Source organism: Homalodisca vitripennis, chromosome 2, assembly GCF_021130785.1.
Source record: "Homalodisca vitripennis isolate AUS2020 chromosome 2, UT_GWSS_2.1, whole genome shotgun sequence".
Lineage (NCBI taxonomy): Eukaryota > Metazoa > Arthropoda > Insecta > Hemiptera > Cicadellidae > Homalodisca > Homalodisca vitripennis.
Window position 1 is genome coordinate 20,541,884 of NC_060208.1, and position 14,509 is coordinate 20,556,392.

Below are 14,509 nucleotides of genomic sequence, written 5' to 3' on the forward strand. Positions count from 1 at the left end.
ACCTGTTCCCCGGTTTATACATATTGCTTTATTAATAAACTATTGTGGTACAAAATTATTTATTGGTATTACAAAAAGGTACAAAAATGGTACAAAAAATATGATATAACTTTAACATAAAAATATTGATGTCGGGGAACAGGGGGACACACGTGAGAGAAAGGGGGATAACTGGAATAGAAAGTAAGGTATCTTGTCTTGATGTGGGAAAAGTGCTCCTTTTGGTTAGTTACGTGTACAGGTCATTGGCTTATAGTTGGTTATTTTCATACCAAAAACAAACGTTATCAGTGCAGTCGGAACGCCTACTACGGTTCTTAACAATTAAACAGCTGACTTCATTGTTGTTTGGTATATTTGCTTCTAATTAGACTTAGATTATTATAATCTAAGATTAATACATTTTCAACACTACCTTTATATTGGAAATTGTTTGAAGTGCCTGTAATTGGATTCCTATCAGTCGATTGAGTTAATACACTTGTTTACTACTCGTTTCAAAGTTATTATCTGTGTGGCCTTGAATTATCTTGTTAGGATAGAAATCCCACTCTCTCACTTGCAGATAACTACAAACTAACATTGTTCTTCACTTTCCTCACCTATTGTATCGGACCATAATTATATTTTCCTGGTACTGTTGCATTATTTAATTGTATACAGTACAGGAAAATCTGATAGGCAGTTCCAACATGTCTAGTCGTAATAAAGGAAAGATTGCAATTTTGGGAAGGTGAGTTAAAACTTCTTAAAAAATATAATAATTATTTTAGAACTACTGAGATATTACACACCACACATTGTAAAATATTCTCCCAAACCTTGCCCAAGTATAGGCTATTTGTACCAAAGAAACAAACTTTTCCATTCCACTATAATTTTTTGTTAGTGAGCTAAAACTCCCAAGGCATATTTAATATGAAAATCAAAGTTTCACATCCAACTCAAGTAGTTTTTTTTTTACAAAGATCTTTAATTATAAAGTATACTTTTGAACAATCAAATATTTACATTTCATTTTAAGTTTAGGGTAATTCTAAGCAATATATGGGTCAACCTCGATTTTTCTCATATTACAATATAATGTTCCAATAGTCAATTAGAAAAGGAAATTTCTAGAATTTCTTGCTGGAAAGCAGTTATAGGGAGCAGGCAATCGCGAGAATTACCTAATAGTGATCAGGGGCACTGACGTGATCTGGGCTTCAAATTTGGAACTACTCGAGTTAATTTTTTTTCTAAAAGAGCAAGCAGCGCGAAGCGCTGCGCACCGGGCAAGCATCGTGCGTGATCTTCGTCTATACTGAATTGATTCAGGCCAAAGGAATGACACAGATTCCTTTACCAGATTTTTACGGAGATTTTGTATTGGGCGGATGATATTGGTTTACTTTGCTTTCCAGCATGTAATTATGTGTTTAAAACTGTTTTACATACATTACCTACATTATATTGTAGTATGTAATAACAATTTATCAGAAATTTTTAATAAAAAAAAATGATCACGCACGATGCCTGCCCACTGCGCAGCGCTTTGCGCTGCTTGCTCTTTTAGAAAAAAAATTAACTCGAGTAGTTCCAAATTTGAAGCCCAGATCACGTCAGTGCCCCTGATCACTAATAGGTAACTCTAAGCAATATATATATGACCGTCTGGCGGTTGCCTGCTCCCTATAACTGCTTTCCGGCAAGAAATTCTAGTCATTTCCTTTTCTAATTGACTATTGGAACATTATATTGTAATATGAGAAAAATCGAGGTTGACCCATATATTGCTTAGAATTACCAAATTTAGAAATTTATTAAGTATTTAAAAAATGATTCTTATATATAAAGGACTAGTATTACCTTTTTTCAAATGATTAATATAAATTGTTATTGGGTTGCGAGATTTAAAGATCTTACCTTGAAATTTGTAGGAAATATTAGGCATATTGCTGACTATATATTTCTAATTGACCCTTTGAGAGCGCATGACTGGAATAGGTTATACTCAAAATAACTTTCTCCTTACGAGCGGTGAGGGCTGCAGTTTAATAAGCAGCCACCAACACAACCAAATCATCGATAATCATGATAATCTAAAATACTCAAACCAAAACGTAGGCCTAGAATTGAATTACGTTTTATTTATTTCAAATTACAGTATACTTCAGGAGGAGACTTTAATAAGCAGCCTAAACTCGTTATTCGATTGTTATTGTTATTATTGAACCATTTGATATATTATCCAACTTCAATATTATTTAATAACCATATGCAACAAGAATTTAAATACATAAAAAACAAGAATAGTAGGGCTTACATTATAATTGTAATAAAATAACATTATAAATAATCAAAATCAACTTTGGCCTAGACCTACATAATTAGAGAAACTTTACAATATTTATAGCTTGCGTAGATAGTAGTGAGCAACCGCTGTTGTGAAACGGTGTGAAATGATTCTCCTTATGGGTTAAAACAAGGTGCGAAACTCATATCTTGAAGCCACTAGATACAAATTTGTCACTTTTAAGAGACATCTCATATAATTTCCTCATATTCATCAGGAAATACCCATTTTAATATTCCCCAAAAGTTATATTTTACGGTTTTACATAAAAAATTATTGTAATTAATAAGTTGAAATCATCTGTTTAAATAATCTCTTAAATATAAGTTGTAATATTGAATAATTTGTTGGATAAAAAACAATCGAAACATTTTATAAAAAAACATCAAACAATTTGATAAAAAACAACCGAACAACAATTGTGAGCAAACTGCTTATCTTTTTCAGCTGTTTGCATCTAAAAAAGTAATAATTTGATGATGAATAAAAGATTATCTAGGTTATGTATATGCTTATAAAATGGAACAAACAAAACAGTGTAACATTTAGTTACTTTTTACTATTTTGAAGGATAAACATCTGATAGCTTGTGATACAAATAGCACATGTATATCGCCATTCTACTTGTGGCCATCACTCAAATACCGTACAAATTATTTCACTATGTTTGTATTAATTTTGGAACAATATTGTTATTCAATAAATAGATCTGCCAATAATTAATTGTAAATAAATGTTTTGGTAATTCTAAGCAATATATGGGTCAACCTCGATTTTTCTCATATTACAATATAATGTTCCAATAGTCAATTAGAAAAGGAAATGACTAGAATTTCTTGTCGGAAAGCAGTTATAGGGAGCAGGCAACCGCCAGACGGTCATATATTGCTTAGAGTTACCTATTAGTGATCAGGGGCACTGACGTGATCTGGGCTTCAAATTTGGAACTACTCGAGTTAATTTTTTTTCTAAAAGAGCAAGCAGCGCGAAGCGCTGCGCAGCGGGCAGGCATCGTGCGTGATCCTTTTTTTTATTATAAATTTCTGATAAATTGCTATTAGGCTACATATTACAATATAATGTAGGTAATGTATGTAAAACAATTTTAAACACATAATTACATGCTGGAAAGCAAAGTAAACCAATATAATCCGCCCAATACAAAATCTCCGTAAAAATCTGGTAAAGAAATCTGTGTCATTCCTTTGGCCTGAATCAATTCAGTATATACGAAGATCACGCACGATGCTTGCCCGCTGCGCAGCATAGGTCATTCTCGCGGTTGCCTGCTCCCTATAACTGCTTTCCAGCAAGAAATTCTAGTCATTTCCTTTTCTAATTGACTATTGGAACATTATATTGTAATATGAGTTGCCTGCTCCCTATAACTGCTTTCCGGCAAGAAATTCTAGTCATTTCCTTTTCTAATTGACTATTGGAACACTATATTGTAATAGGAGAAAAATCGAGGTTGACCCATATATTGCTTAGAATTACCAATGTTTTTCTATCCAATAGTTTTAGGTATTTCTAATTGATGATTTGATACCCTAATTTGATTGTGGTGGTGGTTGCTTACTATACTGTAGCTGCGGTAAGCGTATATAAATATCTTGTTAATCTTGATAATCTTGTTATGTAGCATGTAATTGTATAACGTGATATGGGGCGAAGTCTTGCTGGTTTCCTTGTTCATGCACTTTTGTGATTCACTTATTTTCTCCCTGCCAAGATCATTTATATTTACATTTGGTCCTCCATATCCCCCGCCACCATCTCCACACCACCATTCCTCCTGCGTTTTCTTCTCTACTGCCTTCTCTGTTGTCCTGCCCCAGCCTCACACCACCCTTCCATCTGTCCAGTCATATTGTGTTGTCAGTTGATAACTTGGGCTGAAGGCTTATTTGGCGTACCGTGTTTCTATGCTTTTATGTTTAGATTCAGACTAATTTTTTAAAGTAAGTGTTTAGAATGGGTTCTGAAGGAGTTGACTCTGATTCGTCTGATAATTTTGGCTGAACAAATCATTGTGTGGTAGGTTGTGGACATATGCCTAACATCAACAAGCATATGACAGGTATAAACGCCAAAATTAATTTCACTCAGAGCTAATAACATGTATATATACATGTTATATAAAAGCCGGAGAGACAAAAATGTTTATTCAGTCCAAACTACGGTTCATATTCCATATTCTAGGTAATTCAAGCATATTATAGCATGAAAAAAATTACCTTAACTATCTTTAATTGCGGGTGCATACTAATTATAATTCAGGTCTTGAGGCGTTAAAAATAAAAATGTTAAGTGTATAAGCTAAGAAAACTTTTTTACATTGCAATGCAAAAACCATAAAAGTATTTTTTTCATGTAACATCTAGTTAATACCACGTTAAAGTTTAGTGCTCAATTTGAACGTACTGGTGAAGAGTTTTGGTAACTCTGAAAGAATAAGCCTTTTGGCATACGCAAGAAACTTTATGCTGCACCACAGAAATGCATAAGTAGCATTTTGAGACCTCATATTTTCAAAATTTTTGAGGGAAAGGCTCTAGTACCACTTTTCTTTGAGTAGGTAATCCATGCACTTTCATCACCACGAGGTTATAGATCCGCCACATCTCGCTCTATCAATCAAAAAGTAGTTAATACTGAGTTGTTTCATGTGATTTCAGAGTTTAAATAGTCAGAAGTGAGAAAAATAAAACAAGTTGAAAAGACATTTGGCCTTGGCTGTTTACACAAGTCATATATCAGATGGTAGCATGAAAAAGAATAACTAAAGGAGTTAGTAATTTAAGTAACTTTATTCAAGCAAAATGCATTTAGTTATAGACATGTTGTAGAGGGTTTTTCCCCAACAGAGAAGATATTCTGTAATTTAACCCTTCCAAGTGTGAGATTTCAGTGGTGCTCTTGTAGACTACTGCTGGGTTTATTTGTCACCCACAGAGCTGCTCCACAGCCATCACAAATGTAGCTTTTTTTTGCTAACCAATATCAACTTCAGCAATATCTTCGTTTACCAAACTGCTGTTAAAATTTAATAAATTGAGTCCGTATCCTGACCACCATCATTCTCAGAAATGTTACATTGCTTAATACCTAACACACAGCCCATTCAAACAAATATAAAACTGACAAAATGTCCTTATCATTAATACAACTAATTCCTACAATACAGACTGGACGATATTCAAAATAGAATATAAGATACTTGCGGTAGCGAATTAAAAAATGCAATTGCAAAAACTGGGAAACAATAATGAGCTGTTCCTAACGTCCATGTAAAACATCATTTGTTTTTGTTGACCGTTAGAGTGTAGTAGCATTTAAACATCACTAACATGTGGATTTATAATAGTTCAAATAAACGTTACCAGAGGTCAATGTGTATCATGTTATAGGTGTCAGGCGTTGTGTATCAAAGCAGCTGTTTCGAACGTGTTAACACGGGCATGGCAATCAAGGGGTTAATAAAATTGAAAATGAAATGCTATAAAGATAGTTTTTGCTAGGATTTAATCAAGTGTAATTTTAGGTATTTTTAACAATTCAACTATGCTATAAGTTTTTTTTACAGAGTAAATATTTGTTTTCTTACATGGTTTTAAATGTGTTTTAACCACGTGTTAGTTGTGCTTGGTTTAAAACATTGTTTGTCCTATATAACCTTGGAGACCGGGTTTAAATAATCTCTAGAAAATATAGAAAAATATTAATGTTGACATTGTTCTACGAGAGGGTAATGGTAATTAGGTGTTAACAGTGTCATGAGGTACTTATCTTATCAGTTGACTGTTGGACTGCAGTCTGTGTAAAAAAGAGCTTGGGTAGTTTCTATCACCGTATAAAATGGATCACTTAATAAGTTTATAAAGATTAATCGTTTACAATTCACTTGTCACACACAATAATTTTCATATTGATATTTGTCATTAAATAAATTGATTATTAAATTAGCTTCAATAAAGGAACACAAAGAAACCAAAAAGTATAACTATTATTATAAATAAATTAATGTTCTCACAGGGTTTTGAAGATTGCAGAATGGAATGTTATTACATAGGATATAATGGTTATGTGAGTTAGTATTGTATTTTAGCTTTCAAGAATTTGACTTTGTAATCAGACCATGTAGGATTTTGATACTTTCCCGATAGGTACTATCTTAAAAGGAATGTTTTTTTGTTAATCACATATGGTGATGCCACATGCTAATAGCATTATCAGTCCATTCAACTTATAGTTCCTTTTACAAGATTAAACAATTTTTGGCTTTTCCAAAACTTTTCGCGTCCAAAAATTTTAGTTTATTAACTTATTAAGCGTTTTCCTCTTGTAAAAGGAACTATCAGTTGCACGGGCTGATGGTAATGCCTCAGGACATCAGTGGGTTGTCGCAGGATTTTCAGTGCTACCCCGCACTGATGGCGACAAACAAAAAAATATCCCTTGATGAAACCTATCAGTAAAATATATAAAATTCAATAGTGTTCACGAAATTTTTAAAAGCTAAAATATAATACAATCTCACATGAAAAGTGTGCTACTGGTGTAATATGAAGCATTGTTATATTGTTCCAGTTTTATCCTGTTGACTGCTGTAATATTGTGCAAGAAGTATTTCTGTGAAAATCTTGCAAGTAGTTCTGGCATTTTATATTAAAATTCAGCACTTCCTTGGTCTTCTATCATGAGTATTTACACCTTAGTGAGTTCGCTATAGTCGCACAGTACAGACAGCTACTACATTTTGTTGTTGCATATCATCTGTCCTTGAGTACTTTTAGCTTTAATTTCTAGTGTTTATTGTACCATGAGGATATCCTTAACACCAAAATCGATTGGCTTAGTTTACGTAATGATGACATGGATATAAATAGTGAAAATGACTCAAGGAAAAGTATAACAAAAATTTGATAAAATACACTAAAGATAACTCTTTGCATAAAAAATATATATCTAAACTCTACAGACCTGACTCTAGACTGTCGTGACTGAGCACTAAGATCATCTGGCTTTTTTGTTATCTGGTTTGCTGTCAGTACTGTACATTAGTATTTGAATCTATCTAAACTATTTCAGTGGCCTAATAGGGCGGAGCTGGTCTATGCTCTACGCAAGTGTTGGCTATTCTGTGGTCATCTACGATATAGTTGCAGAGCAAGTCTCTAGCGCACTCAAGGACATAGAGAAACAACTAAAGGCTCTCCAGAATGACAATCTCCTCCGAGGCAGTCTCCCTATGGAAGAACAATTCAGCCTCATAACTGGCAAGTGGAATCAATTATTACATCAGTTAATTGACTTGGTTAAATTTACAATCCTTTTCTAAAATGACATAGAAAATCTTATTTTCCTGAAAATATTGTTTTATTTGTCTAAAAGCGGATTATCCAATCCTATAGGCTACTGTTGTTTGATTTTGTAACAGTAGGACTTATCGCTAGTTATTATTCTGACGAAAGAAAATAATTATAATAACATTTGAAACAATGGTACCATGTTTTTCTTGTTCATAAATATTACAACTAGTTACCTATAAAAAATAGGAATTTTATCCAATACAACCTAAAATATAATGTTGAGTTTTACAATATAATTTTAAAAACATAAAATGCAAATATTTGTATATTCAAAATGCTCATTATGCTTTGTACAATATTGCAATTTGACGGGGATCCATCAAATTTGCAAACAATTATGAAGAAACGTAACAAAATATGAAATGTAATAACATTGCACACACTATTATTTTATAGAAAATTAACATAAAAACATTTATGTTTCTGTAGCTTTGAATTCAAAATTTTTTATATTTTTTAAAGTTTCTAAAGAAGTATATGGTTTTTTTATGTTATAGAGGGAGCTTAGCCCCTCATTCACATTACATAATTATATCACTGGGTGACTGCCATAGAGTTTAATATTCAGTTTAAACCCTTAGTTCTTTTTAATTTAAGCTTAATTTATTACAGGCACTTCAAGTTTGAAGGAACTGGTGGAAGATGCCATTCTCGTTCAGGAATGTGTTCCTGAAAATCTGGAATTAAAGAAGAAAGTTTACCAAGAATTGGACGCTTTGGTGGGGCCTTCAACCATTCTGTCCAGTTCCACGTCGACATTTCGTCCCTCTCTGTTCTCGGAAACTCTGAAAAATCGGGGTAGAATAATTGTGGCACACCCTGTAAGTTTGTTTGGAATATACTCAGTGGCTTGTTTTACACAAAGCAGTTTTTCATGTTATAATACTAATTTTATGGAATTCTTGTAGTATTTTAACACAATTTTAGAATGATTGTTGCATTACATATTTCTGATGTATAGATGAGTTTAATATAGTAATATTTTAATGAATAAGTTTCAGCCTATCAACCTGGCTATACAGGGTCTCCGAAAAAAATGTCACTAATGTTAAGACACTAAAGAGTAAATGTTAGTACAGTATTAGGGGCCTAGAATTGTTCAGAGTATTAATCCATTCAGGCTGGATTGACATATTGCTTTAAAGGGCTGTATATAGCCCAGGGTGACAGATTTTGTGGATGACGAATTATGGGGAAGAACATTCAGAATTTGAATGTGTAGATTGTAAACAAAAAAAATGCAAAAGAAAGTGATAAACTGTATTAGAACAAACTCTAAAACATAACTGAATATAGATCAGAAAAGGCAGGTTTTGCTAGTATTGTTCCTAGAATTAAAATAAGCTCTTTTTTGCGGATTGATAATTATCTTTCTGCTGGCTACTGTTCATAATAGGACGGTATATTACGTAGCACAACTGATGCAAAATAAATTGACTGGTATAAAGTAGTTGTAAAAATGGTGATCTTTTCTAGAGGGCTGGCTATTTTTGTTGTATTTGTAATTATGTGTTTTTTATGATTCATATAAATTCATACTATATTGTATTTTTTATTGCATTATGTAGATTAAATATTATTTAATTACAATTTATAGAATCCACTAATTTGTATTAATAATTGTGTTTTTTCCATCCTACATTTAATTTTTACTCAATTCATTTAAACTGAATAGGATGTAACGATTTATTTATTTTCAGTAAACAGTAATTAATTATTAAATGCAGTTATTTTATGCTATTTATTGTTTTATTTTATTTCCAGATATATACTGTATAACATAGTCTTTTTAATATCATATAATTGGCACAGTAAGGAACTGTTTTAAACAATGAAATAGTACATTACCATTTTATTAGCTGTAGAAACAGTGTGGTAGATTTAAAAGAGAACAGACTGTGCAACTTTAGAGAGATTGTGTAGCAGAGATAATAGCAATTCCGTGTGGCGATTTGTAAATAGCATCTGCTGTCTTTTGCTAGGAGTTGTAAGCTTCTTGTAATGATCTTATTTGATGAATCACCTTTTAAGTATTGGGTACTTATTATTATTGACAGATTATTATTATTTAATCGATATAATACATTGATACTTTTATGTAATGTAATATTCGTTTCTTTCGTTTGTCACAACCTAAAAGTTTCAGATTTAGACAGATTCAAACTTTTGATGACCTATCTGCTCACAGACTATTACATTATCGAGAGTCAAGGGCACTATCCTTATAGCCCATATGTCTCTGATCCAGAGTATATAAAATAACCACATAGAATCTTCCGTGCTTATAGTGCCTTCGGTTACATTATTATGTCAACTCGATGAAAAGTTAGAAGCAAATGTTGACACATTGTGCTTTATCAAACCTTAGTTTGATGCCACCACATATAGTAAGAAAAGGTCCAGAAGGTTTGATGTCGGGCAGCGGTGATTTGAAGGATTTTGGTTTCATGAAAAACTCCACTTCAAGGTAGAGGATCCTGTAAAAGGTTAACATTGTTTGACATCAAATCTGAATTTACAGTTGACAATTTGGCTGGCTTTACACAAATTAAAAGTGCTCTATTGTGCAGGTGAACCCACCATACTACGTTCCTCTGGTGGAGGTGGTGCCTGCGCCTTGGACAGAGGAATGGGTGCCCAAAAAGGTGCGAGCTTTGCTGGAAGAGATTGGACAAGAACCTGTCAGCCTATCTCGGGAGATTGAAGGATTCTCTCTCAATCGCATACAGTAAGCTGAGTTAGCATTCTACAAATTGTATTCAGAAAGTAAAAATAGGATATTTTTAAGATCATAGAGACGTAATTTCAGAGATGGCAACAGGAGGAAGAACAATAGTGATGCCACTCATACTCGTTTGAGAAATGGTCGAGCCAGAACAATGACTGTGGTTAGTAATAATAATAAGCTGTTTGTTCATATGACTTGTGTTGCAGTTGAATTTGCATCAGTGGTTACAAAAAAAAATAAAAACTGGTCTTCCTTCACATATCCTAGCCCGACTTCCTAGCCAATTTTTGGCTGCTACCGCACTAATGCTCTACAGAGACCAGTCAGCCTTCCAATGAAATTATACAGACGTCAATAATTTACTACGTGACTTATTGTTTGGTAGTTGTTTGAATATCTGTTCCCACTTGGCTTTCCAGGCGTTGTATCTACCTATACCAATGCTAAATCATTTAGTAAAGTCCACTTCTTCTTAGGAAATCCTCTCCACCAACCGATGTGTCTTGATCTTGGCTGTTATTTATTTGTATGTAAATCATGAGGAAACAGAACACAATCGCTTAGAAATTTAAATATAAATGTTGAATGAAGATGTTAGAAAATGTTTTAAATGGGTGACAATAACTAAGGTTATGCAGTTTTTAATTACCTCTTGTAACTTATTTCTAAGAGGTTCAGGTAGGAGTGAAATAAATTTTTGTTATTACAAATCTGCTATAACAATTCAGCATTTTCATGACAAAATATCACGTATTTTCCACTGATTCAAGGAGCTTATTGTTTTTTTAGTTTTTTTATAAGTTGAACACAGTTATATTTTGTTTCAATCAGTAAAAATTTATCAATGTTAGACATTTTTACAAGGTTGTAAATGGTTACAAACAAATTCTTGCAAAGCATATCTAAGAGACAATTACTTAGTCCTTGTGACGTTACTGTAATAGCTTGGTACAATAACAACTTAAAAATACCATTCTTCCAATACTAACGGGTTTTACTCTTCTTACTTCCAGTACGTCACAGTCTGATATGACTTGCACAGCTCTTGAGCTCGTAAATACAGGTAAAGAATTTGTATTTGGTGGGTAATGTAGGAAATTATAATTTATGGTAGGAGTATAGGCTAGTCCTAAATTTATTGTTGGGTATAGTAAAATTATTTGTACTGATGTTGGTACACTTTGTAGATACGCTATTCTCAATGAAGTGTGGAACCAAGTGGCTGACAATATTCTCTCAGTGGAGGATGTGGATAAGGTGATTTCTGAGGGTCTGGGGATGAGATATGCTTTCCTGGGGGCTCTGGAGGTGGCTCATCTCAATGCTGAAGGTACACTTTAACTTTACCACACTAGTGCTGTAATGTGGGTGAGCACGAGATATATGAGAAAAATGAAGACGGTTCAAACACTAACTTTTCTGTCACAAAATATAGCTTATTGTAGATTTGAAATAATTTGAGTTTTAATTTATAAAACGTAATTCTTGCCAAGCTCTTCTTTTTTAAAAAAATTAAAAATTTAATACTCATAGTTGCATACAAAATTGATTAAAAGTTGTTGTATATTGATAAGCTGCGTCCGATGATTACATATACAGAAACAAAAGTACACATAGATCAGATAGGACCTAATCACACTCTCTTCTTTGTTACAAGCAGTAAGTATCTTCTTAAATTACTCGGACTCCTTTAGAAGTAACAGTAACTGGAACATGTAGCTGTACTATTTTAGGAGTACTATGTAATGTATAATTCTATCTCAGTGCAATTGCATTTTATAATCAGTTACTAAAAGTACTGCTTACAGATTGAAGCCACAAGAAACTAACCTCACTTTCGTAATGGGTGTGTAATAAAAAAAATCAAATATTTACAGTTTCGAACAAAATTGAATAACTATATGTCCAGTGCCCAAATATATGGACAAGTCCTGTTCGTCCCCTCCCTCCCCATCGGTGTGCTCCTGCAGTAAGACCATTTACAGCTCATTCAGGATATTTTAACTCACATAGAACAGTTAGGACCTAATGACACTCTGTGCTTTATTGCATTCATGATTGCAACGATTCCAATCTGTACAGTAAGACCATCCTATTAAACATATTTGCACTCACATAGAACAGTTAGTACCTAATGACACTCTGTGCTTTATTGCATTCATGATTGCAACGATTCCAATCTGTACAGTAAGACCATCCTATTAAACATATTTGCACTCACATAGAACAGTTAGTACCTAATGACACTCTGTGCTTTATTGCATTCATGATTGCAACGATTCCAATCTGTACAGTAAGACCATCCTATTAAACATATTTGCACTCACATAGAACAGTTAGTACCTAATGACACTCTGTGCTTTATTGCATTCATGATTGCAACGATTCCAATCTGTACAGTAAGACCATCCTATTAAACATATTTGCACTCACATAGAATAGTTAGGACCTAATGACACTCTGTGCTTTATTGCATTCATGATTGCAACGATTCCAATCTGTACAGTAAGACCATCCTATTAAACATATTTGCACTCACATAGAACAGTTAGTACCTAATGACACTCTGTGCTTTATTGCATTCATGATTGCAACGATTCCAATCTGTACAGTAAGACCATCCTATTAAACATATTTGCACTCACATAGAACAGTTAGTACCTAATGACACTCTGTGCTTTATTGCATTCATGATTGCAACGATTCCAATCTGTACAGTAAGACCATCCTATTAAACATATTTGCACTCACATAGAACAGTTAGTACCTAATGACACTCTGTGCTTTATTGCATTCATGATTGCAACGATTCCAATCTGTACAGTAAGACCATCCTATTAAACATATTTGCACTCACATAGAACAGTTAGTACCTAATGACACTGTGTGCTTTATTGCATTCATGATTGCAACGATTCCAATCTGTACAGTAAGACCATCCTATTAAACATATTTGCACTCACATAGAACAGTTAGTACCTAATGACACTCTGTGCTTTATTGCATTCATGATTGCAACGATTCCAATCTGTACAGTAAGACCATCCTATTAAACATATTTGCACTCACATAGAACAGTTAGTACCTAATGACACTGTGTGCTTTATTGCATTCATGATTGCAACGATTCCAATCTGTACAGTAAGACCATCCTATTAAACATATTTGCACTCACATAGAACAGTTAGTACCTAATGACACTCTGTGCTTTATTGCATTCATGATTGCAACGATTCCAATCTGTACAGTAAGACCATCCTATTAAACATATTTGCACTCACATAGAACAGTTAGTACCTAATGACACTCTGTGCTTTATTGCATTCATGATTGCAACGATTCCAATCTGTACAGTAAGACCATCCTATTAAACATATTTGCACTCACATAGAACAGTTAGTACCTAATGACACTGTTCTTCGTTACAGGCATGAAAAATTACTGTGATCGGTACAGTAAGACCATTTACAGCACCTCCTGCACATTTAAGCCGATCCCGAAGATGGAAGGGCCTCAGGTGGATGTTGTCTCGGAACAGCTCAATAAGATGACACCTCTGGATAAGCTACAGGATCGTAGAGCTTGGAGAGACCAGTGTCTCACTCGGCTCTCAGTCTTGAAGAACGAGTTGAAGCGGAAACCCATGTAAATATTTTACAACAGGGTGAATGTTGAGAAGGAAGTCTTATTTCTTTGAGACTTTTCTCAGAATTAAGCCGAAATCATCTTCGCAAAAGGCTCTTGTATCCTTCTGAGGTTTGGGCTGATTACACTATATAAATATAGGTTTTGTGGGAGATATATACATTTTTGGAACAAGAGTACTAATTTTTATTACACACCATTATTTGGTGAAACGTATATAATAGTTGTTTTTAGAAAGAAATATACAAGTATATATTATTTACTAAAATAAAATTTTTTAATGTTACACAAAAATTTGTTTATTTCTTTCCCCTTTTCCCCCATATGAATAGCAAGTTTCATGATGTAAAATGTTAAATGTTGGTTTTCAATGAAAGCTTCTATTTAGAGACACCCCAAGTAGAAAATATAAATAAACAAAAATAGAGT

The 14,509-nt window shown here is 33.4% G+C and overlaps 1 protein-coding gene across 1 annotated transcript; it reads left to right on the forward strand.

The window, feature by feature from the left end:
* Positions 1 to 248: 248 nt before the first annotated feature.
* LOC124353642 (lambda-crystallin homolog) lies at positions 249 to 14,374 on the forward strand. Its single transcript, XM_046803579.1, has 6 exons — positions 249 to 733; positions 7,427 to 7,614; positions 8,320 to 8,528; positions 10,278 to 10,435; positions 11,623 to 11,765; positions 13,864 to 14,374. Exons 1-6 carry the CDS (start codon positions 693 to 695, stop codon positions 14,082 to 14,084), a joined length of 960 nt encoding a protein of 319 aa, XP_046659535.1. The 5' UTR covers positions 249 to 692; the 3' UTR covers positions 14,085 to 14,374.
* The last annotated feature ends 135 nt before the right edge of the window (positions 14,375 to 14,509 follow it).